Here is a 25,053-nt window from a genome sequence, read left to right on the forward strand (position 1 = left end):
TCTTCATTTCATTTCATTTTTAGTACTTTTTGTTTGCATGTTCACAATCTACACATGGAACCTTGTAATGAATGTTGGTCTCATAGACCCATTGGGTCTTTTGTAGACATTAATAAAATCAACACAATCTACACATGGAACTCACATATTGGTCTTTTGTAGACATTCATAAAATTGTTCTTTCTTTCTCTCTCATAAACCCATTAGGTCTTTGGAAGACATTTAACATAACTTTCTATTCTCTCTCATTATTGGAATTTACAAAGACACTAGGTATGCATCATATATTCCTCAAACAAGCGTGTACACAATAGCCTTTCCTAGCTTGCAAAGGCTTTTTTGATAGGCTGTCAATCCAGCAGGCCACATATAATGCAGAGCATGTTGACACTAGTGTGTACATTGATGGGGACAGGTAGGTTATCGATGGGCTAGAAGATATCCATGAATTTTGTCTACTACATGTATGTGTATATGAGAGAGAGAGAGAGAGAGAGAGAGAGATCCAAGCTGTAACTGACAACAACATTGCCTGGCTGTTTTGCTCAATCTTTGCTTCACATTTTACAGCTTCAAGGAAAATCTCAAATCTCAACTAGCATGCCAAGTTCAAGGAAATTCGAGTAAGGGATCTTCCAAGTGTCAATGGTTGATCTGCAGTTGTTCATCAGAAACTGATAAATGCCCGTAGTAGTCGTCTCCATCCAGCTAGTGTTGCTAGTGGTTCGAAGGATGGTTTTCCCGAGAACAAAGATAGCACCTGCATCTTTTGCATTCTCCAGCTCATCTATGTCTCCCAAGGTGAATCCCTGCATGGACTCCAGGCTACATTCCAACTCATGTGGCAGCTCAGCTTTATAAGCCATTTTAGTTCTGATGTAGTCTTTCAAGGTTTCAACCACAGAGACCTTAAACTCTTCCCCCTCAGTATCAATGATATCCATGTAGCCATACTGAGCTATGCATCTATATGCACCTCTGAACTTCAAGCGACCCACCAGAAAACGCTCACTCGATAAGACAGTCTTCACTGGGATGTATCTGATAGACATGAAAACAAGAACTTGGTGCAAGGAGCGGACGTTCTTCATGTAATGCCGGACAATGGGTGGCACACCTTGCAGCATGTCACTGTAGAAAAAGCAGAGCCCCGGGACACGTTGAGTTCCGGTAGTCACAATGAGAGAACCCAAGTCCTCTACACTCATGAGATTTCTCATCTCGAAATCATATCTCTTGCCTCTTCCATACCTCCAGCTTCTCATGATGGTCACAAGTATGATGGATACTGCGAAAGGAAGCCACCCGCCTTGAGGGATTTTGGTTATCACTGCCGACATGTACACACCCTCAACCAGGCCAAAGACCACTAGAAACAAGATGACAAACACAACAGGTGTGTTCCAGATAATAAGCATAACCAGACACATGAGGATAGTGGTGATCAGCATGACACAAATGACCGCAACACCTGCAAAAAGGACGGTAGAATATGAATTTGATCAGAGTTCTGTCTGTTGAAATTGGCATTCATCCTTTCCTGAATATGCAGCCTAATGTTGAATCTTCAGGAGATGTAAGAAGTTTGAGTCTTTACCAAAAGCGTTTCCTATTGTTGCCGAGTCCTGAAAGCCAATGGTAACAGCAATACTTAGAAGCATGAGAATATAGTTCACTTCCGGCGAGTAGACTTGTCCTTCTTGCAACTGGGATGTGTGGACCAGCTTAACCCGAGGAAAATAGTGAAGAGATACCGATTGCTTTACTATGGAAAAGCTGGCTGAAATCAAGCCTTGACTTGCAACTATTGCAGCCATGGAGGCAATGATGAACATGGGCCAATAGACAGGCGTCGGGAGGCTTTTATAGAATGCATTTTTGTGATCATCAGGGTGCTTTATTAGATATGCAGATTGCCCAGCATACTGCAACAGCACACTTGGATAAACGAAGGCAGAAAAGGCCACCTGCATAGTCATGTAAAATTTTTGATAAAACCACTTCAAAGAGAACTATACCCAAAAAACACCCAAAGCAACCACCACATAAAAGCACCATATATTTGGTAGCATCAAAGGTTACCAAATTGTAGTTATTCTTAATTTTTTTTAAAAAACTAAGCACATTTCAGTGTTACTTGGATAGAAAGCTTGTTGAAGTGGCCCAAATCAGCAAACATGGCCTCAGCACCTATGACAGAAAAAAAGCTTATAAATCAAGGTAATCAAACATGGCCCAAATCAAAATTGCCATCTCACCCACCCAGCTTTTATTATATATAACTATTACTTTACTCAAAAATCAAGATAATCAAGGAGGGGGAAAAGAACCTACCCTGTATCTTTTATGTACAGATAGCATACTTATTGCTTATTGTCAAAATAATGAAGAATATAAATAATACCAGTTATGCAGAGAACGGTGCCGCCCAGCATACTCCAGGCTTGTTTCCCATTTTTCATGAATAAGGCAACAATATAGTGAGGTGAAAAGGCTTTGAAAACGCCAGGATAATGGTAATATACATTATAAGCTCCAATGAGAGCTGTTGTGAGAAGCCATGCTGCCATAATTGGCGAGAAAAGGAAACTGACTCCAGCCGTACCGATTCTTTGAGCCAAAAAGATTGCCACAAGTATAACAACTGATATAGCTATTATTGCAGCTGCATAATTCAAATATAATATAAAGCCTTGAGAGGATTTTAGCATATTTTTTCTCATCTTTTAATAGCATGAATGACTTCACATGATTTGAATTTAGCTTAAGACTTTGACATTATAGCTTCAGAAAGACTGAAAACTTACATTTACTTATTGATGATGACGCGAGCTCTATACCTTCGATTGACGATAAGACTGGATGCATCATGTGCAAGACAATCAGAAAATATTCTCACATTAATTTGCCCACATTACACACATCAAAATCCAAGGCATCTATGTAATTCAAATCACAGCTCATCTGGTGCCTCTAGTTATCATGAAAAACTTTGTGCTTGCATGTTTGCGTTATTGCCTGTGTGCACGTGAGTGTGACTTAAAAATGAGGAAGCTAGGGAGGTTCATAGCTAGTGAAGAAGGCCATGATTAAACAAGAATGATTATGCTATAATGACACATACAATAATTAGATTAAGCAAGAGCCTAATCTCAACAAAAAAACCACACTAATCTCATTGCTTAATCCACTCTGAAATGAGCAGGGGAGTACATCAATTTATAGCTCACACATGAGCTTCTAAATCCACTTTCCTCTCCATGATTCGCTCCATCAAATCTCCTATAATTGCTCCACCATCCCTTGATTCTCTCAATCAGCCCATGTGGCTCTATGAAATCATACAACTTGCATCATTGCCAAGAATCTACCCATTCACCCTCTTTTACATTCACTCACAGAATAACCTTAGAGCGATAAACTATCACACAAATATATGCACCTTGGGAGAACCCTCGTCTCCACTCACACAAATCTAGGAGAACACGCGCCTCCCCGCAAATGCAAATCCACACAATAATGATGAGCTCCTACCACCGTCCAAACCATGAAGACCCAATATTTCAACAGTGTGGATTTACATATGTCCATACATGCATGTATGCTAGTGTGTGTGAATGTGTGGAAAGCTGACTGTAGCTTTTTTGAAGTGATATTCACAGATCTATAATACAAGCAAACACTATTGGAAAAATCACCTTTGTTTTATGGTCAGCAAGTAGTGCATGTTTACCCTTGGCTGCCAACTAAGGACTATCACAGTCTCATAAGGCACGAGTGCCCTATATGGGGGGAGGTAGTTGACCTCCCACTTTATTTCCGGGCTGCACTACCATTTTTGGCAGAAGCATTGGGCAAAGTTGTATGCCCCCCACGCTCGAATGGAAATGTCAATAAGTTTTGCATATTGTGGAGATGATTGCCATGCCCTCCTAGGATGTCTTTTTTAAACTTAAATGGGGAAGATTTGCTCGCTCTTGCTTCACTTGTGGCAAATTTGGTCATATGCAATCAGAGTGTCCGATTGTGCTATTGCAACCATCAATGCCTTGCAATTGAATGAGAACACTCCAGTTGGAACAATGCAACCCCAAAAGGGGAAAAATGTACAACACGCCCCAAATGTTAATATGGACAAAGGAAAAATGAAAGTTGCATCCATTAGTTCTCCTATGCCAAACCTAAGGAGAAAGAAAAGCAAGATACAAATGCTTGGCAAACCCCCAAAAAAGGACAAGACCGAGACCTGTTGTGTCACGCAATTGGACAAAGGTTGCTTCGACTAGTGGATGTCACACTAATGAAATAGCTAACGATGTTACGGGTGTTGGTCGATTTTGGTCAGGAGTTGTGAGGGCTGATCCATTATATGAGCAAACCCAAACACTACTTGAAAATGTTGCGCATGACCTTGGAAATGCAAGTGACTTAAATGCTATGGTTAAAGTTGAGCTATGCAAGAAGCCAAGCAACCATGTTGGTGGGAACTTAAGAGCTGTTGCTCCCATTATAAAACATGTAAATATGTATTGAATGCATGTGTGATACTAGGCCACTAATTAGATTTAGGTTTAGGGTTAGGAATAGGCTACTACTAGCAAGACTTGGAGTTTAGCAAAAGAATTAGCCCAAAATAGTGAGCTCGAGTTTTATAAAGGGACAAAAGAGGCTATATGAGTCAATGCTTCTTGTTGTAGAAGATTTCAATAATGGGGAGAGGATTACATGATGGTTTCTTGCTCAATTCAAAGTAAACTTAGTATGCAGTTTAATTTTTGGTACATCTAACAGAATTCTTTGTGAATATTTCAATTATATGTAGGTAAGGATAAGAAAATCAACCTAGGATGAGAGAATCAACCCTTATCCTATCATTCTCTTTCCTCTCTTCCACCTCTTTTTGTATTTTTAGTTTCTATTTCATTCAAGAACCACACTTTTGTTAGTGCAACCCTGGCATTGGTAACAAAACCACTTTCTCCTTGTCACTTGACATTGGTATCAAAGCCGGTTTTCACTTGCACTAACATTGCAAATTTCGTGTTAGTAGAAATTGCTATCAGATCCAATTTTCTCTTGCTGATGGCATTTGCCCAAGTTGAAATCTCTAATCTATAAAGGGACAAAAGAGGCTATGTGAATGTAGTTAACGCACAAAACACAAGTTAACGCAAAAGGACCGACCCTTGGGATCAAAAAACTTAATTTATCTACATCCAGTGAGAGCAGTTAGTTGCTCAGGAAAGCACTTGCATGCTAAACCTCCACTTGATATTGTGATCCATGGGTCTTGGTGCTTATGGTTGTATGGTGGATGTCCTATCAAATATCTTCATTGGGATCCTGGTGAGTGGGAGTGGATTGATGCAGCCAATCCTATGAAGAGTCAGCTTTTTTCAGCTACACTGTTCGTAATGCTAGGCTCCTTCTACTTGGATAGATTCAGAGGACTCCTACACTCAGGCCACACTGGGAGACCTATGGAATCATCCCATTGATTCAAAAGAGATTTTGGCACACAAAGCAACCACTAAGCGAACGCGAGTTTCCCGTACTACTGATCTGCGCCCCCCTCCGTGTGCGCCCTTCACCTGTCTCCCTTCTCTTCTCCACCCTCTTTTCCTCAGCGCCCTTCCTGCCCGCTAGCCCCCTCCCCTTTACCCTCCCTCCTGTCCTCGTGCTGCGCCATCCGAGCCTACACCCTCCCCCCCAACCCTATTGTGCCCTTCCGCCTCTGCCTTGCCCTCTGCTCCCCTTCTCATTCCATCGCATTCCAAGTTCCGCCTTTGCTCCTTCACTTGCCCTTCTATCTCCCACTTGTCCTATTGCCCTATTTAGCTGCCTGGCCTCCTCTTCTGCCACCCATCCTCTTCGCTGCCCTCTCCTCCCCTTCTTGCTTTTCTCTTTGCCTCCCTCCTCTTCGCTGCCCTTTCCTCCGCCTTGCTCAAGTACGGATAACACTTAATCACGGTTCAAGTCGGCCTTTTCCCATTGTTGGAGGAGACTTCAACATGGTTGAGCACCCCTCGGACAAAAAGCCTGGCCATGAGGATAGAACACACCCCTTGGAGAGAGCCTCCTGAGAGAGATTCATACTCTCCTTCTATGGCACGGATTGTTGGACAGTGGAGGCCCAACTCTTTATCTTACTCGTGGCATAACTGTAGAAGCGGCAATGGATGCATCTTTGCATGGTTGGATAGATTTTATGTGGATGACGGGGGCCTGGATAGAGGAGGCTCTATTGTCATCTTGCCTAGTACTACCAAATCAAATCACTGCCCAGTTGTCTTGTGCATCAGGGAACTTGGGAGACATACGGGTGTACCTCGTGTTCACATCCCAGACTCTCTCTATTAGGATGCAGAGCCCTCCCTTGAGGCTAGAGAGATTTGGAGGCTTTGTGATGATCCTGATCCCCAGAGAGACTTGCCTTGGCCTTGGTGAGGACTACCTAGCACTATGAATCTGTTGCCTTGGCCAATAAAGAAGAGGCTCTGGACAAGGGGGAGCAAGCTATCAAACACAGGTTGGCTGCACTTCAGAGGGAACACAAGAAGAATCTCGAGTCTCCTTGGATCCCAGATCTCTTGTCTACTGTTAGAGCTGAGTTATAGGTGGCCATGGATACGCAGCCTGAGTTTGCATTTCATGCTAATCGAGCATTTTGGACACAGATGGGCAGCAGATGCAACAAACCGTTTTTCTCACCACATGGAGCTATGCACAGTAGGGACAATTTGAGATGCTTGCAGGATTCTCAAGGAGAATTTCACACTGATCCAAATAAGATGAGGAGGATCGCCTCAAATTTTTATCAAACCTTGCTCTCTACAGAGGCCCACTCTTTGGATAGAGATGTTGCACAATAGAAAGTCCGAGAGCGCATGCCCTAGAGGTGATATGTGTGCCTCTTTGGGATCAAAGGGGTCTCTTGCATGTATAGCGAGGCCCATAGCACAATTTTGGGCTGCGAGGGCCGTGATGAGCACTTTCAGATCTCCTGTTCCATGAGGCAAGGATGCCCCTTAGCTCCACTACTTTACCTTATAGTAGCGGACGCTATGAGCATGTTTCTTAGGGTTACCCCAGGGGTTTCGGCGGCCTCAAGCTGCCTCTTTGCACAAAGGAAGAGTTACTGGACTCAGAGTTAGCAGATGATACTGCTATGTTTTTGCTTTCCTCACAAGCATGCCTCTGTGCTTTCCGCACTGCCTTGGAGATGAGTGGGAGTGGAGGGATGCTTTTAACCCCATGAAAAGCATGCCCATCTTCAATTACACTGCAAAATGCCAAACACCTCGTTTTGGAACAAATCCAAAGAGTCCCTACTTTTAGACCTCATTGGGAGGCTTATGGGATCACCCTTGACATTCAGAGAGCTTTTTGGTAGAAGTTGTGGTACTCGTACAGGGAAACGAAGATTTTCTCTTTTATTTGGCTTTCTCAACATGGTGGCCTTGCCACCAACCGCTGGAGATCGGTCGTTGGTGCTAGCCCAGCTTGTCCGAGATATGCAGGAGCTTTTGAGACAGCCTACCATTGCTTACCGGAGTGCACGGAGGCCCAGAGGATTTGGATTGCAATAGCACACCTTTTTGGAAGAATGAGGAAGGATGCCTAATTTTGTTTTGGTGCTATTACTTGGTTGACACAGTTGGGCCAACAACTCAGGTTTGAAGGGAACGACAGATATATGGTCATGTGGGTTACCCATGGAGTGGGTCTTCAAAACATGCCAGAGTCAGGCTCCAGCACAGAGATTGGACACTACATGGGAGACCATTGCTAGCATCACAACCTGGCACATTTGGAAAGCTAGATGCAATGAGGCCATGGAGGGAACTTTGGTTTATGATACACACTGCATTTGCAAGATCTGGTGTGTCATGGCCACTTGGGCTAGGATTCAGGGATCTTCGAGGGCTGCAAAGAGAAAACATGGCCAATTCATGAGAGAATGGGATCAGGGCATCTTTTTCACTCTCTCATATGGGACCTTGCTGGCAGCACAAGGCACCAGATTGGTTGAGATATCTATGAAATCTCCCTTCTTGTAAACTTTTTCATACTTAATAGAGGTCTCTTTTCCAGAGGAGGGAAAAAAAAGAGATTTTGGCATAGATTTTGTCACTCATACAGGTGGAGCTAGATCTCCCAGGTGGCCTTCCCATTAATCAGTGGAGGGATATTTTTGGAGTAGACCCCACCTGCCCCAGATTCCCGGTAGCTTCTGAGACAGTGCAACATTGCATATGGGGGTATAGATCTGCTCAGAGGATTTGGGGCTCTATTGGCTTATGTGTAGTTTGAGGAGAGATTCCATTTATGTTAATTGGGGTGCTATTGCTTGGCTCACTCAGTCTGGTCCACAAATATTTTTTGAGGGCAAGGATCTGGACACTGCCATAATGATATGCAGAGGTTGGCCCAACGCTGCATGCTACTGGATATTCCTCATACATAGTACATACAACCATTGCAGAGGATCAATACTACTTGGGAGCTCGTTGCCAGTATCACAACTTGGCAGATTTTTTCTATAAATAGGTTCTCTATCTCCCCATTCTACCCATCTTCTACAAGTCTTTTGGAGCAGAAGATAAAGTCATGAAGAGAAGCACATTCAGCCTGAACACGAGCAATTAACATGAACCAGCCCAAGGCTTCCTATTGCAGCAGATATCGATGGGAGGGTTTCTTGCTCTATTCATTGTTAAGGTGTGCAGTTTAATTTTAAACGGATATAGGAAAATTCATTGTAAATATTTCAGTTTCATTCGCCTCAGCAATTTACAGTAGGTTAGCTTGAGAGAATCAAGTCTTCTGCTGCCATTCTCTTTCCTCACTTTCTTTTCTCTGTATATTTCAGTTTTGTGTTTCAAGGACCACATTTCTATTAGTGCAAACCTGACAATGTGGACTTACATACATGGATGTATATATGTAAGTCTGCACTAGCATAAGTATGTAAGCATGTATTATTTACATGAATGCATGCTAGTGCAATAACAATAAACTAATAAACATGGTTTCTATAAGAAGTCAGAGGCGCCAACTTTTTGCTACAATCTGTGTTTTTTAATACTAATTTTTACTCAATGCTAGAAAACAAGTGCGCTTACCTGATATAGAAGGTGTCAAAATGCCATCACCAATCAGCATACAAGTACCAAGCATCACAAGAAAAAGAATGAGCTTTCTTGCCATCGTGTTATTTTCAAGAAAATTCTTTGTTCTCGAGTTCATGCGAGCATGCTTGCTGAAGTGGGAGAGATGCAAATCAGACTTCAGACCAGAAAGCTTTCTTCCCAAGTGTTCACCAATCTGAGCATGCTGGCAAAGCAATGAATATAGGGCAAAGGTCCCACCTACAGAAAAATCAATGAGTATTAGTAATTTACTAAGTGATGAGTTGGTGTAGACAGTGGAGATCCAATCATTGGTCTAGCCTTAGGATCAGGGGTGGGAGCTATATGGCTGGGTAGTGAGCTAGCCAGTCCCTACATGATGGGTGGGGGCTATATGATGGCCCCTGATCTAAGTTTTTTCTCTTCCTGGAAAAAAGATCCTTCTATTAGTTAACAAAAAACCAGCCTCGAAGGGCTAAATACAACCTCAAAGGGCTAGATACAAACTCGCCTCCATGTACATGGTGAGGATCAAAGAACAAGAGGGGGACTTCCCCCACCGGCCACGGAGGGTATGAATGATATCCAGCCAAATGCTCCTGATGAACTCCGCAGGCGGAGTGTGGGTGCCTTCGATGACCTCGCTGCATCAAGATCTCCAGATGTGCCAGGCTACAGTGCTGCTACAAATCTCCCATCTTTGGCACAAACCCAGAGTCCACTGATCAATAGATGGGACTGGGACTGGTACTCATGAAATGCGAAGGTGAGAGACCTGGAGAGCTAGCCCCCCACCTTTCTCCCCATAAGCCATGACAATCTCTGAGGCCTCAGTGGCCCAAGCAACAGTGCCCCATGAAATGATACGGGTAGAGGTCTTGTCCATCGTGAAAGTGCAGAGAATCCGCTACCAAACCTACTGAGCCTTTGGGCAATCCCAAAGACAATGTCGCTAAGACTCTTGAGGGTAGCCGCACCTCGGACAAGCTACTGGTCTACCACCAATGGCCAACCATGTGCCAATTGCCAAACTCCCGTGTGCTAGCAACCACAAAAAGAGGGTGATCTTTTGAGGCCGAAAATTGTCCCAGAGCCTTTTCCAAAAATCTGAGAGAAAACGTTGTGAGAGGCCTTGTGACTACCAGTGTCTTGTTGATGCCGGGTGCCCTCGACCTCCGGCATTTGGAACCTGTGCCATAGCCGTGCAGTGTATGCGAAGAATGGGGTACCCAGAGTCTCCTCCCTGTTTGCAGGATCACGCCAAGTCCATCCCCTAGGTCACACTGGAGGCACATGAGGGGCTGGCTCTCCCAAATCCATTAACGCTAGTGTCTCTCCCTGGCCACCTTGGTCGGAGGGGTCAATGTGCCACTCATGTGCATGAAATCCAATCACCCTCACCCTTTGCAAGGTGCATCCACTAAAGTCATCCTCCAAAGGGGACTCCGATCTCTCTAATCTGCCATGGGGTCCAATCGAAAAAGTGAGCAAGGCGCAGCTCTCATCCGTGCCTAGTAAACATGCCTAGCCACTGCGGGGGGGTCGGGTCATGGATAGGGGTCAGCCGCTCCTGAGGAATAGCAGAGTCGATGTCGAAGTTGAGTTTGTCTGTACCCCGACGGATCCCAGCCAAGCCTCTCTCCTGAGCCTTAGGGGGAAGCTGTCTGAATGTAAGCCAATCTCCAAGGGATCAAGCAAGTCCTATGCTCAACGCTCCCAGGATACATGAGGCTGGGCCCCCATTATGTGGTCACTCGGTAAACGAATGAGGGGGTTCCAGATCAGGGGCTGCCGAAGACGCTCCTCCGAGGGTACCGCAGGCCGGCCTAAGGTGATCCCAAGCTTGAAGTAGGCTGGTGGCAAATCTGTCCTCAAAATCTGGGCTAAAGTCACGGGCCCGCATCTCGGTGAAGATCCATCTGGTGCTTTGCGTCCAAGGGCCCCCAGGCTTGGAGTACGTCTGAAATCCTAGCCAAGAGGAAGTCCTTCCAAGACTCACCACCTGGGGGAAGTCCTCTAACAATCAGCTTGCCCAGTAGGGCACAACTCTGAATGGCGGGGTCAATGATGCCCATGCCCCCTTTGTGTCGCGGCTGAATGATCACTCCCTATGCCACCTTGGCCCGGGCAAGCTTCCCATCGTTGCTGGCCCACAAAAAATTACGGATCAACCGCTGTACCTGACCAATGCAGGCTCGAGAGAAGGCCCATCAAGAAGTAATATACCACATGGTGGCAAGAAGAACTTGATTCGCCATCACCACACTCAGCTGGCTAAGGAAAGCCTCACAGAATTCCAGTATAAAAGCTTCTTCCAAATGCTCAAAAGAAAAGGGGCTAGCTGCTGCTCTGGGGAGATATTGATGCCACCTGGCATCCAAGATAGTAGATTGGAGTGTCCCTCGAGATCTACTTGAAAGTCTCAACTAGACGCCAAGTCGAGGCAGGTGAAGAGCCTACCCAAAAACCACACAACTTGTGCCAGTTGATCTGCGCTCCTGATGCACGACAAAAGATCTCTATTGCCTTTGCAAATCTCTAGAGATTCCCCACATCTCCAGATAAGTATCTTGCTGTGTCATTTGCAAACTCTCAGTCAAGCAGCTCCTCTTGAGTACGGATGGGGAGACGCAATCCCTGGAGCCCAGTCTCCTAAGTTAAGAGAAAATTACTCATGGCCTTCGCGACAAATAGAGAGAGCGAGCGAGAAAGGGGAAATCTGTCACCTCTAGCTCCCTGAATGAGAACCTGACTGTGAGAGGCCGAATAAAGTCCTGAAACACTACGGATCCACTCCATTGGGAACCCCATCCAATACAATGATACATCGTGCCCTCCAGAAAGCCCCACTCAACTCTATCATAGGCTTTCTCGAAATCCAGAAGGAGCACAATGAGGTCCTGTTGCCGCATCCTAGCCAAAGCTGTCACTTCCTAGAAAGTGAAGATGTGTCTAGAATGCTCCGATCCTGAACAAAACCTGTTTGAGTGTCACGGATCAAGCCGAGGAGGAATGGCTGAAGTCTCTGGCTGATGGCCTTGGCTAAAATCTTGTAGGCAGTCCCAAGGAGGGTGATGAGTCTCCACTGCTGAATCTCCAATTTGTCGCCACTCTCCTTGGGAATCAAGTGAATCAGACCCTCTGAGAGCCTCTCTGGCATGGCACCTGTGGTCATAATCTCATTGAAGGCTACTCGAAGGCCACCTTCCATGAGATCCTAGTGGTAAAGAAAAAAGGAAACTGGAAGCCCATCTGCCCCCAGGCATTTTCCCCTAGGAAGAGCCGTCAAGGCCTCCGCTAGCTCCTCTGCGCTGTGAAGGGAGTCAATAAGAAGGTCTGGAGAGCGGGGAGAACCACCTCTCTCATGTGCCACCAGACCCTCTCTCGCGCATCCACCACCTGGATGATAATGGGACACTCATGAGAGGAGGGATCTGAAAAAATCCATGGCAATGGCTCTCACATGGGGAGGTGTCAGAAACGATAGCTCCATCCTGGCCTCGCAACCTGCGAATACCATCTCTCCACCTGTGAGGAATGGCAATCTCAAAGAAATCCCCAGTGACTCTACCTTCGGCCTAGGTCCGGAAGGAACCTTTGACATGGTATCCGTACTCCACCCTCCTCTCCTCTATGGATCTGATCTCTCTATGAGTGGCAGCCAGCCAATTCTCAATCCACGGGCTATCGAGGGAACTCTCCTAAAGTCGCTGGAGAGAAGTAAGACCCTGTCGAATGCTCTTCTCCTGCACACGGAATCCTGCTAATATGCTATGTGTTGCCTCCTACAATAAGCTGCTAATCTCACCAAGCCCTGCAAACCTGAGAGAAAATCCAATCCCTCCCATATATAGTCTATCTTGATGTAGATCTCAGAGCCGTGTACGAGGCTAACCGGAATCCTAGTGCTCGAGTGCCTACCCTACCTCTAGGGGTCCTCCAAGGACAAAATAACCGGAGCATGATTAGAGAAAATAGTGCCCGCCAAGATACCAATCATGCCCTTGCGACCGCAAGCCCACACATCCACATACAATCTATCAAGTCGCAAAAAAGATTGCGGCCGGTGCTCCTCCTGTCAGACCGCGAGAAGCACAGACTCTCGAGGCTGCGTCCGAACTCTAGCAAGTGCCAAGGGTCTTGTCCTTGAAGTGCCAGGATCAACTCCTACCAAGTTGAGTACTCTAAGCCTGAGACTGTAGTCGTGCCTCCTCTGACTCTATCATGTTAAAGTCCCCACCCATGCACCAAAAGTCGGCCTAAGGGAGGGACTGACGGACTGTACTCCAGAAGGTGGCTCTACCTACAATGAGGTTCAAGGCATAAACATATAGGAAGCCCACAAAATCCTCTCCAATCCTAATGGTAACCCACTAAGCCTGTCGAGTGTCTATGACATTGAGTCAACCACTGCCAGCAAGAACTGCTCACTAACAAAAATACAAACTCCCCCCTGTGGCCCTAAGGGGCCAAAAGAGGGAGACTAGAAAGTATGACTCCTACCTGGTAAAATCTTCCCGTAGCAGCCGGGTACACCTCGGCTTCTGGAGGAAAAGAATGCCAATGGGTCCCCCGCCTACTGCTCTATGGAACTCTCCTCTAAGGACGCCTCGCCTCTAAAAGCAGTGAGGCCCCCCCAAACCCTGAATGTTCCATGAGGCAATCCACATATCAATCTATGTGGGAGGCAACGCTATCGGAACTGCCCTCCACTCCAAGAGTCTTGGGCGTGGGTTTCAACAAGGAGTGGTCACAGTCACTCCTAGGACGAGCGAGCTAGGTGGGCGCAGATCCTGTCCTCCATGTGTCGCCACCCTGTTTGAGCTCGAGAGTAAGCATACTCTCAACTCCATCGGTCGCAATGTAAGAGGGGGAGGGGTACCGCAACTAACATATGAAGGAACACAAAAAGTAGCACCTCCAAGAAGCTGGAGGACACCATTTCCCCCTCCTGATCTCTATGGCTTGAACCTCACAACTCAATCTGAGCCAGGGGCCAAAGATGGGTAAGCACGTCGGTGATGCGCACGACGCACGTAGATCATGAAGATGATGCGAAAGCTCCACTACCTGCCCCTGGATGGCGGCAGCCACCAACTCCGAATCCCACTGGGCTACACTCAAGGGAAAGGAGACGATCATCATGCCACCTCTAGCGTGGATGGCTTGGAATGATGAAACACCACACAAATTTGAATGGGAGCCAGTCTCCTCGAAAATGTCAGTTCCTTCGACAGGGAGACATCGGAAGAAATTGTAAGCCACTGGTTCTCCCAGGATCCTAGGGGGCCACCTTGTGACTCTGGCGGGAGAGTCCTCACTGGGAGGTGGTGATGGTCATCTCTACCGGCTCCGAGAAGCAATGAATCAATCAGCGGACTGAACTCCCCGGCTGCCTCCACTCCGTGTCACATGCAACCACAGTTGCATTCCATACTTGTACTCATCCATTCGGTACTTTCAATACGTACCGTGCCGGTACCATGCTTTCTGTACCCATACTTAAAAAAAGGTTTGAAGTGACTAGTCACTAATAACTACTAGTGAATACATGGTATGTAGGTTGATGTTGTGGAGCTCGAGCCTTGCCAACAACAGCACGGCAAGGAGAGCGACATAGTACGTGATGAGCAAGAGAAGATATTAAGACAACTTCACAGAGCTTGAGGGCATTGATAGACGAGTCACTCAAGCTCAGTCTCTTTCTCATTCAGCTAAGCAGAGTCGTCCTTTTGCCTCTAAAGGCACTAGGGTGTATACTCATGGTGCACATTTGAGAGGGAGAGCTGCCAAAGTGATCGATAGGTGATCTAGGGCACCAAATGCAGACTCCTCTAGAGGAGAGACCTGGACCCCCTACCATTGTTGAGATACCAAGTACTGATGTACCAAGTGACGTGGTGGAGCCGGAGCCGCTATATGATTTTCATGGGAATCTCCTCATAGACCAAACTACTCATCATCCTCATCTTCAGTTGTAGTGGTGACTCACAAAACTTGATTTATTAGACAATGGTCTTGTGGTCGCTCTTACTAGTTAGTGGTTATTTACTTCAATAGTGGCCACTCACTAGTCACATATTCAGCTTGTAGTTGTTAGTTGCTAGTTTCTAGCCTTGTACTTTCAAGATTTATGATAAAAAATGTGTGATGTCATATTATTTTGTAAAAGCCATATGGCTATTGGCATTTGTACTAGGATTTCAGATTCAACAGGACTTCATGTTGTATGCTCCCAGCTCATTTGACATTTTATAGAGCATAGATGTTCGAATTTCAATTGTTTTTTTGCGCAATTTTGTGTACCGGTGTTGCTAAATTATGAATGGTTTATAATACATATTTTTTATTTTATATACATTATTTTAAAAACAATGAACGTACTTAAAGTACTTATCGTGATGTGTATTTTACGTACTCGTACGCATGTCGTACTGTACCTCACCGTACCTAAAGCCAATGGGTGGCGGGAATGCTTAGGCGACGAGGAGGGAGGGGGGAGTGCGGGCTCAAAAGAGGACGGGGCAGGGGTGGCTGCAGCGGGAAAAGTCAAAGGCAAGGGTTGGGGATGGGGGGGAGGGGGACGAGGAAGAGGGAGATGGAAGCGGTAGAGAGGAATCCGCTGGAGAGGGAGGGGAGGGGAGGGGAGGGGCTCGCCGAAGGTTCGGTGGGACCAGCTGGCGTCACTGGAATCTAAGAACCTGAATAGGAATCTCAAGGGGGTAACAGTCTCCAAACCGGAGGGGCCAGAGGAGGGATCCTCGAAGTGCGGGTGGAAGGGGGCGGGGGCATCGCCAATGGGTAGATGGTGCAATAAATGCTTGAAAGGGCTGTCTAAGAGAACCCAATCCTCCTATGCTCTGCCAGCCTGGCGCGCACGACGGCGCCGCTCAGCTCTGGAAGTCGACTGGTGGCCCTGGCGCGGGCCAATGGTCTACCAGTCTCTAGCACAGCAATGTCATCCACGGGCCGACGGGTCCTGGTGCTCTGCTACCTGAGGGCTTGCATCCCTCCCAGCCCTCTAAGGATGAACTAAGCTAGGACCAGGGGGCATCGAAGGTAGTCTCCTGGACTGGCTCTGAGGACAAGCTCTAGCAAGATGTCCCATCTGCCTACATATGAAGCATTGTCCCAAGAGAGTAGTGTACTCTAATCTCTGCACAATGGGATCTTCTCGGAGGCAAGGAGGAGATATGATGTGTGGCACTATCTCCGGAGAGAAGCAACACAAATACGAAGGAATGGAATCCCGACCACCCAAGCGAGGGCCGAAGCGGCAGTGGGGGGGAATTCCATCACTCTCCCAATGGCTCCCAAAAACACCAAGAGAAGAGGAAGGTATTCCTTCACGAGGCCTGGGAAGCAGACTATCACGGGAAAGCCTAAAGCGCCAGCCAGTGGGTCAGATGCTGGGTCAAAGCCATGCTGCCACCTCACAAAGAAGGCATGGGCCGTACGCAATGTGACGGGGCTCAGCTGCATAACAGGCGCTCGAAGGAGGCTAGCTTGTAAAAAGATCCTTGAGCTATCTGCGCGCCGGGCAGCTACCAACAATCTTGCACACCAGAGTGGAGGCCTAGGGATGCGATTGTCAAAGCAAGGAGGTGGAGGTTCGCTTCTGAGAAGGATAGGCAAAGGACGGCGGCCTCGGTCAGGGATGACGGAGCGGCTGCCATGGAGTCCCCCTGAGGGGTGAAGACCAAAAGAGGCCAAAGCTTGCTGAAGGATAAAATGCCCAAAAACCGGAAAAAACTGCCTGCTGAGAACAGAGGAGACGAGGCGAAAAAGGAGAGGTGAAGCCAAAAGGGAGACGGGGGAGAGGGATGGGAGAGGCCGCGGGGGCAAGGGGAGGGAGGCGAAGGAGGGAGGGGAGGGGGGCGGGGAGTCAATGCATGGGAGGGGGAGAAGTTGGGGGAACAAGGGGCAGCAGGAAGGAAAAGGGAAAGAGGGGGGGTGGGGGGGAGGTGGGAGGCGACAGAGGGAAAAGGGGAAGGGGAGGGGGGTGGAAAAGAGCACGAGCAGGGGGTGGGGGGGGTGGGGGGGGGGTGCGGCAGCGAACAGAGGAGGGGGTAGCGAGGGCGGAGCAGGGGAGGGGGCAGCAAGCAGAGGGGGCACAGGCAGCAGCACGAAGAAGGGGGCAGTGAGGCATGAAGGGGGAGGAGAGGCAGTGAAGGCAAACGGATTGGGGGGGGGGGGGGGGGGGGGGGGGGCAGGCTGGCGCAGGTTCGAGGTGGGGCGATCACAGCTCCCATTTGCGCATTACCTGAACCTCTCTCATGATCTAACTATTGATTGAGTTTTGTAGGCTAAAGCTCATTGAGAGGTCCTCATTAATGCTCTCTGAGAATAGGTTGGAAACCCTAATCTCTTAGCGTATGTTTCAACCTGTCTTGATGGGGAACTTGCAACCTGACTTACAGGCACCATATAGCCCAGGCATGAGGTATCCAGTTGAGAGTTATACAAGCCAGCAAGAGGTGGTGAAAGATACACAATTTCCATGGAAGAGGCTACAAATGGAGAAGCAGGTTGAAATAAGCCACCAGACAAATGTAGCATTTTCAAACAAAGCAAGCAGTTCAAAATGTTACTTCCGAAGTTTAGTGACCACATGGAGAGAGACCTTATATATAATTGCTAATTTTCTTGTCAAATATAAAATGAATTATGAGCATCTCACAAGCCACTTATAGGCTGATTGATTGACCCATCTTCTAAAGTAATTTAGGTCATTTTACTTCATAATGAAAGATAATTCCTCACTCTCATTTGTTTCCCATGAGAATTTTTTATAACTTAAGGGTTTCTACACATTTATTTTTGAGAAATAAGATCTTATATTTTGTGCCTCTTGACCAAGAGGTCATGGATTCAAACCCTGCTCAAGGCACTCCGTTGGTGCGTGGCTAGGTGTGGCCATGGCAGATGCACCTACAGGTGGGGAAAAAAACACCTACAGCAGTGGAATGGTTGACTTAAGAGTAGGATCTACTTATTGTTAGCTCACGAAGTTATGACCAATTAATTAAAGATTGTAGGTGTAAATCCAACATTTACATCCTACCATAACCCCATGTGATCTCCTACCTTAAAAAGCATACTTAAATTTTGGGAATCTCTTATTGCTATAAAAATTCTGATTAAAAGATGTTCCCTTCAAGCTTTTTCATTAGATTTCATTTTTACATACCTTCACCATGATCATCGGCATGAAGCACTATGCATACATATTTGATGACACCAACCAACGTCACAGTCCAAAAAATGATGCTCAAAATCCCTAGATAATCTTTCTCACTAGGATTTGGGATATTGATAGTTGGATACACATACAAGGGAGACGTTCCAAGGTCACCATAGATCACTCCAAGTGTTTGAAAAGCAAGAACTAAGGTTTGCCAAGTTGTTTTACGATCCTAATCAATCAGAAATCTTGGCATTAGCATTATGATCTTTTGTAATAAATCCATTTCAAGGTAATGCTAATCACACACACAGTCTTGCATGTGCACACTTGCAGGCCAAAAAACTCAATGCTATGTGAAAGTTTTGATCAAGGACAAGTCCATTTAGTGACTCCGTATCTTAACCACTCTCAACAAGAAGGGAATGGAAGAGATTTTTTTTTCTTTTTTCAAGTGATGTTTTACAAAAGAACTAGGGTAATTTGACAGTAATGGATCAAGAGTGCTTGGAGCTGCAATGAAGATCCCAAGAGTGGACATCCTCCACGGTCCTCATCCGGCTATCCTCTATGACCTTAAGAAAGAGACTGATGAATTTTTATAATTGGTCAGCAGTCCTTTGGTCCTTAGTAATCTGTCTACGTGCAATCTCAGCTCAGGAAATCACCCTGGACGCATTGCCATCAGGCCCAGAGGGTGTGAGTAATGTCTGGTCAAATGAAATGGCTGATCTTCACGGGAAAGTTGATCATGCCCTCAAGTGGACCTCAAAACTTTCTATTGTGAAGAGGTGAAGCATCCATCACCATACCTGCTAAGCCTTTACAAAGTCCCAAACACATAGCGCTCGAACTACCCTGGGCACCGCATCTCCAGCAAGTCGGTGGTTGCTAGTGATCGCAAGCCACTTGTCTGAGGACAAATGTAGTAGTGTAATGTGCACATAATAGGGATAGTGCACACGTGCACATAAATAAGCGTAAGGGGGACATTAGGTGTTAGGATTAAATGAATGGTTGTAGACCTTAGTCTAGCACATAGCACTTATATTAGTATACATAAGTGCAGAACTAGATGCACACATGGCATAAGAGCATTTACTTGATATATCCTTTGTATACATGTGTCATAATTACTATATGGGCCTAAGGCCAAATCTTGTAATAAAAGGAGGCTTATATGCTAATAGAAAGAATGATTCCCCAAACTTCACGACTCCTGTGACTTCCCTTAATCTCCTTTGTGCTGGTCATCATCTTTTTTTTTCCATAATGGTTGGTTGATTAGATTACGAAAATGTAATACAAAGCAAAGGTCGCATAAGTGAGAGATGGGAAATGTGAAATCTGATGGAGGTGGTGCAGTAGAAACGCTCTCTGTCTTGGACAGTCCCTAGTGTAGTGATCCTTCACATCTGGGCAGAACTTACACAGAGGTGAGCCTTCTAGCAAGGAACATCGGCTCTCCAAGTGTCCATATTCCCCATACCCGTAGCACGGTGGAGGGGAAGAAGTAGGAAGGTTCTGGGTAGGGGTGGCTGTCATAGTGACAGGGGTTGCTTGAGGAGTGGGAATGAGGGGTTTTTGTGGGGAGTAGGTGGAGGGGTTTGCATCATAAGGGATAGCCTAATGACCAATGGGGGTAGCAGGAGTGTTCAGGGTAGGGAATTGTTGTTGTTGCTGGTGCAGTTCGCAGAATCCCTTAAGCTAATAACAATCCTTATCCTCATGCCCATTCTTGAGTCTTAGATGGATCAATTAAATTGATGCAGCATGGTGGATTACCTGCACATTTCATGATTAACATCATCCTAGGTGGCCGGGAGTTTTCTCCAAGACAAGAGTGCTGTTAAAGGTGTTAGCCTTGCTGGATCAGGATGAGGAGGGAAATCGTGTTTTTTAACCGGGATGGATATTGTTGTTGAAATGTGACACGCTGTAGATTATTCTTGGCACTGTCCTCCATCCGGTGAGAGTAGTTAGTCGCTCAGGAAAGCACTGGCACGTTGATCCTCCACCTGATATTGTGACTCACGGGTCTTGGTGCTTCTGGTTATATGGTAGATGCCCTATTAGATATCTTCATTGCGATCCTAGTGGATTGATGCAGCCAATCCTATGAAGAGTCAGCCTTTTTTCAGTTACACTATCCATAATGCAAGGCTCCTTCTACTTGGACGGATTCACAGGACTCCTACACTCAGGCCGCACTAGGATCAAAAGAGATTTTGGCATAGACTTTGGCACTCATACAGGAGGAGCCAGATCTCCCACTTCTTTTGGTTATTCTTACATGGTGGCCTTCCCATTAATTAATCAGTGGAGGGCTATTTTTGGAGTAGACCCTGCATGCCCTAGATGCTTGGTAGCTTCTGAGACAGTGCAACATTGCATATGGGGGTGTAGAGCAATTGAGAGGATTTGGGGCTCTATAGCTCAGCTTATGTGCAGATTGAGGAGAGACACCATTTATGTTACGTGGGGTGCTATTGTTTTGCTCACTCAGTGTGGTCCAAAAATATTTTTTGAGGGTAGGGATTTGGACACTGCCATAATGATATGCAAAGGTGTGGCCTAACATTGCATGCTACAAGATATTGCTCACCACCTCTGCAATGGATTGATACTACTTGAGAGCTCATTGCCAATATCACAGCTTGGCAGATTTGGAGGGCCAGATGCACAAAGGCAAATGAGGGCACTTAGATATATGACACTCCGTACGTTTGTACTATATGGGGAGATATTATTCACTCTTATGGCCACATGGGCTGATATACAGGGACGATCCAAATCAAGGGAGTGGGATCAAGGGATCTTTTTCTTTTGGCACCTTTGTGCCCCATATTGGTTGAGAGCATCACCCCATTTTAAGATGAGGTCTTGTTCTGTTCGGCTTCCAGCTAATAGAAGTCTCTTTTCTGCCCAAAAAAAAGGTTATCGAAACTTAATCTTTCTCCTCCGCCTCCTTGCCTGCCTCTTCCCCTTGGTTCGGATTGCTCCTCATCCGGGTTCAAGTCGGCCTTTTTCTTCGATTAGCATCATGGCTAATCAATCTCCCTCGGCCGGGCGAACCATTGTTTTTTCTGAAGCCGAGCTCGCGGTCCTCTACGCCAAAATAGAGAAAGACTCCAAAACGACCCTCATTGCTAGAATCTTTGGATCTCACCCGTCCCGCCTCCACGCTCAGGATTGGGTCTTGGTGGCTCTGCCCTCCGACCTCACTCCACACTTTCGAGATGTCAGGTTGCTTGGAAGAGGTTTCTTCCAAGTGGATTTTGATTCTGAGGCCGCAGCCTCAGAGGTTTTGAAGGGCAGCCCTTTGCCATTGGGCCCAAGGAAGATTTTCTTTCTTCCCTACTCCAGCTATTTTGACTCTGTTAAGGAAGACCGGAACCGTTTCCCAATTACTCTCAGATTTCCAGGTCTTTCTCGTGCATATTGGCCTATGTTAGAGGCCATCGGGTCTGCCTTTGGGCTGGTTCTTCAAGTGCCTCCCCTCCACGCCTTGCCGACATCTTCTGCCCAGGTGGTCACTGCCTCGGCAGATGCTGTCCCCAGGGTCATGGTTCTTGCCCGTGACATTGAGCTCTTTGAGGACTATGTTTTGCTTTTGGGCCCTTGTGGCCCTTTGAAGCAACGTATGGAGATTGCTGGTAAACCCGATCAATGCCGGGTTTGTCACCAACAGGATCACTTTGCGTGAGATTGCCCTCGGGCTCGGGGTCGCGAGAGGCCTCGTAAGCGTGCTTCTCAGGCGCCACCTCCCTTGGTTCCTTCCCGTCCTTCAGTCCGCCAGGTGTGGCGAGCTGTCTCTCACGCCCCCCCCCCTGGTGCGATTGATGGGAAGGCCTCCTCGGATCATGTACAGATAGATGATGTTTCTAGTCAGAGGAATGTGTCAGCTGATGCATCTTTGCAAAGAGATGATATCTCAGATAGGATGATTTTGTTGAGTCCTCTCTACTTGGAGGGGGCGATATGCAGGATGTTCAGCACAGTGGGGATCATGTATTGCAGGATTTTCAGCATGATGCCATTGCCCTTGATGTCCCGCAGGGCGAATAGGTTTCTCGTACATATGCAGGTACTGTGCAGGGCCTCGGACAAGGGCATGTCAGTGGACTTTGCCTCGTGGATTTTCCCGTCCTCCAGCATTATGAGAGGCGTCCTCAGGCTGCCCATCGTCTTCTTAGATCGGGGTCAAATCCTCTTCTCTTCCATGAGAATCGTCTCATGGAATGTTCAAGGCCTTGGAGGGCTTTCCACCCGTGGTAGGAAGCGCCTTCTGAAGGACCAGCTTCACCCTGCTGTTACAGGAGGGTCTATGGATGTACTTTTGTTGCAGGAACACAAATTGGATAGATCTCACTGTGGCAAAACTGGTAAGATGCTTTTTGGCCACACCTTCTGGTCCTCGGCAGTTGGGACTAGAGGGGGTGTTTGCATTTCAGTGGCAGCATCTGTTATGCCTCATGTTATTGGGCACGGTGTTATCATCCCTGCTAGAGCGCAGTGGATCTTGATCATGCATAAGGGTGAGAAATTGGGAATCTTGAATATCTATGCACCTAACGTGAGAGGTGAAAGGGTGGCCTTTTGGGACACCATTACAAATGTCATTCCCCAGGTTGATCATTGGATAGTGGGAGGAGATTTTAATATGGTTGAGCAACCTTCTGACAAGAAGGGTGGGCGCGAAGGAGGTTTACACCCTTTGGAGCGAACCTCATGGGCGAGGTTCACGCTTTCCTTTTTTGGCAGGGATTGCTGGACTGAGGATGACTTCCAGAGAAGGCCAAATTCCTTATCTTCTTTCTCTTGGCATAACCGCAGGACCAGGAATGAGAGCATCTTTGCACGTCTGGACAGGTTTTATGTGGATGATTGGGGAGGAAGTTAACCAGTAGCCCATTCTCTGGAATGATTTGATCTTAGATGTGCATGGTAGGCCTCTTGGGGCAGCTATGCATATTCTTTGGGTTGGCTGGGAGACCCTATGCCCCACAGTGCTGGCTTGGAAGAGGTTTCAGAGCCTCACCGAGGTACAGAGATTGGATTTCACGCAGCATTTGAGAGGCTCTAGCCGGAGGATTGCACAGATTGATGCAGCCATTCCCAACCACTAGATTACTGGATCTTTCTTGGAAGGCCATCATCATTCTTGGTTTGGGGTTTTTTCTGGGACAGGTGTTCCTCTTCAAGTTATGAGTCTCCCGCTCTGTCCAAGGACCAATCATCCACATAAAACCTATCCAATCTGCGATTGCACACCTCTTTGGTAGGATTAAGAGGGATGCTATCATTTCTTTTGGTTCTATGCCATTATGGTTAGGCAAGGAGTTGCTCGGCAGTGTTGTCTTCAGGATTTGCCACTTTCACACTTTGTCCCTCCGGCACAAAGGTTAGACAGTTCTTGGGAGATTATTGCTAGCATCTCAGCCTCGAATATCTAGAAGGCTAGATGCACTGAGGCCATTGAGGGTACTCCTGTTCTTGTTTCTCAGTGTCTTTGCAAGATTTGGAGTGATATTATTCACACCATTATGACTACTTGGGCCAAAATCCAGGGATCTTCGAGGGCTGCGGAGAGGAAGCGCGGCCAGTTTATGAGAGAGTGGGACATTGGTATCTTTTTCACATCCTCTCGTTCGGGACCCTATTGGCAGCACAGGGCTCCTGATTGGTTGAGATCTCCACTTTGCTTGGTGTGAAATCTCCATTTTGTAAAATTTTTTCATACTTAATAGAAGTCTCCTTTCTGAAAAGGAAAAACTTAATCTTTCTAGAGCTAGACTCCACTTACAAGATAATTTAGAAGTTCCCTATTTGGGAAACATGTAGAAAAGGAAACCCATAAATATACTAATTTGGGCATTCAATTCTCACATAGCCCTATTAGTCTCATACTCAATGGGAATTTCAATCTTACATAGCCCTACGTTGGTTGCAGCAGCCTCACATTCTAAATATTATTTAATTCATATGACCATCAAGCAACATCTTCACACATTATTCTACTTGACAACCATCAAACAGAATCAAAAATGAGAAACTTTATTTGGAATACAATTTGAAATTACAGTAAGTGAATGGAAAGGAAAGAAAACTTAAAATTCAAGATAAGATGCATGCCTTGACAAGCTGAAAAGAAGGCCATCCTTTGAAAATGGTATCCGAAATAGAATGCCGGAAATTTCTTGTACTGCTGATGACCACATCATTGTCTTTTGGAAGGGTAATGTCATCTTTGCTTCCCTCATTTTCTTCCTCCTCTTGTGTGACACAGTAAATTGAGTCTTCTGAATCTTTTTCCCCCACATGGATGCCAAAATCAGCACTTGACCCCTTTTCATTAGCAGAGGTTCCCACACCCACCTCCAAGCTTGGATTTTTGCTGCTGTTTTCATAGAGCGTTAATGCCCATTCTTGCAAAATTTCAAGCTAAGCAAAGGTTTTTTGAGAAAAACTTTAGTGGGATATATATTATTTAGTTAGCGTGAGTTTGGCGGAGGTCCTTGCCCAAGGAGGCAAACCCTTCACCATTAGCCTACACACATAGTCTAGAGTTTCATGAGAAAAAGTATCAGACTTATACCTTTTATGAGGGTGTGTGTGCTTCGTTTGTGATGATGCATCCTGCAAAATCCCATATCATGAAATCTCTTTTATACATTTTTTTTGATATTCTAGTGCAACAAATAATCTGCTCCTTACATCTAGTGCATACCTTTTGTA

General features: G+C 46.3%; 1 protein-coding gene across 1 annotated transcript in view; it reads right to left on the reverse strand.

Moving 5' to 3' along the window:
• Positions 1-272: 272 nt before the first annotated feature.
• The window catches only part of LOC147603462 (putative potassium transporter 17), a 105,630-nt gene continuing 80,849 nt past the window's right edge, over positions 273-25,053 (reverse strand). Inside the window, exons 4-12 of the mRNA XM_086796751.1 lie at positions 24,914-24,954; positions 24,451-24,715; positions 18,322-18,547; positions 9,126-9,371; positions 2,808-2,858; positions 2,405-2,665; positions 2,138-2,190; positions 1,598-1,967; positions 273-1,471 (exon numbers count right to left, since the gene is read on the reverse strand). Coding sequence (XP_086652877.1) covers positions 585-1,471; positions 1,598-1,967; positions 2,138-2,190; positions 2,405-2,665; positions 2,808-2,858; positions 9,126-9,371; positions 18,322-18,547; positions 24,451-24,715; positions 24,914-24,954 — 2,400 coding nt within the window. The 3' untranslated portion in view covers positions 273-584. The remainder of the gene's footprint in view (positions 1,472-1,597; positions 1,968-2,137; positions 2,191-2,404; positions 2,666-2,807; positions 2,859-9,125; positions 9,372-18,321; positions 18,548-24,450; positions 24,716-24,913; positions 24,955-25,053) is intronic.

Source organism: Cibotium barometz, chromosome 64, assembly GCF_041138505.1.
Source record: "Cibotium barometz isolate CiBa-2024 chromosome 64, ASM4113850v1, whole genome shotgun sequence".
In the NCBI taxonomy this organism is placed as follows: domain Eukaryota; kingdom Viridiplantae; phylum Streptophyta; class Polypodiopsida; order Cyatheales; family Cibotiaceae; genus Cibotium; species Cibotium barometz.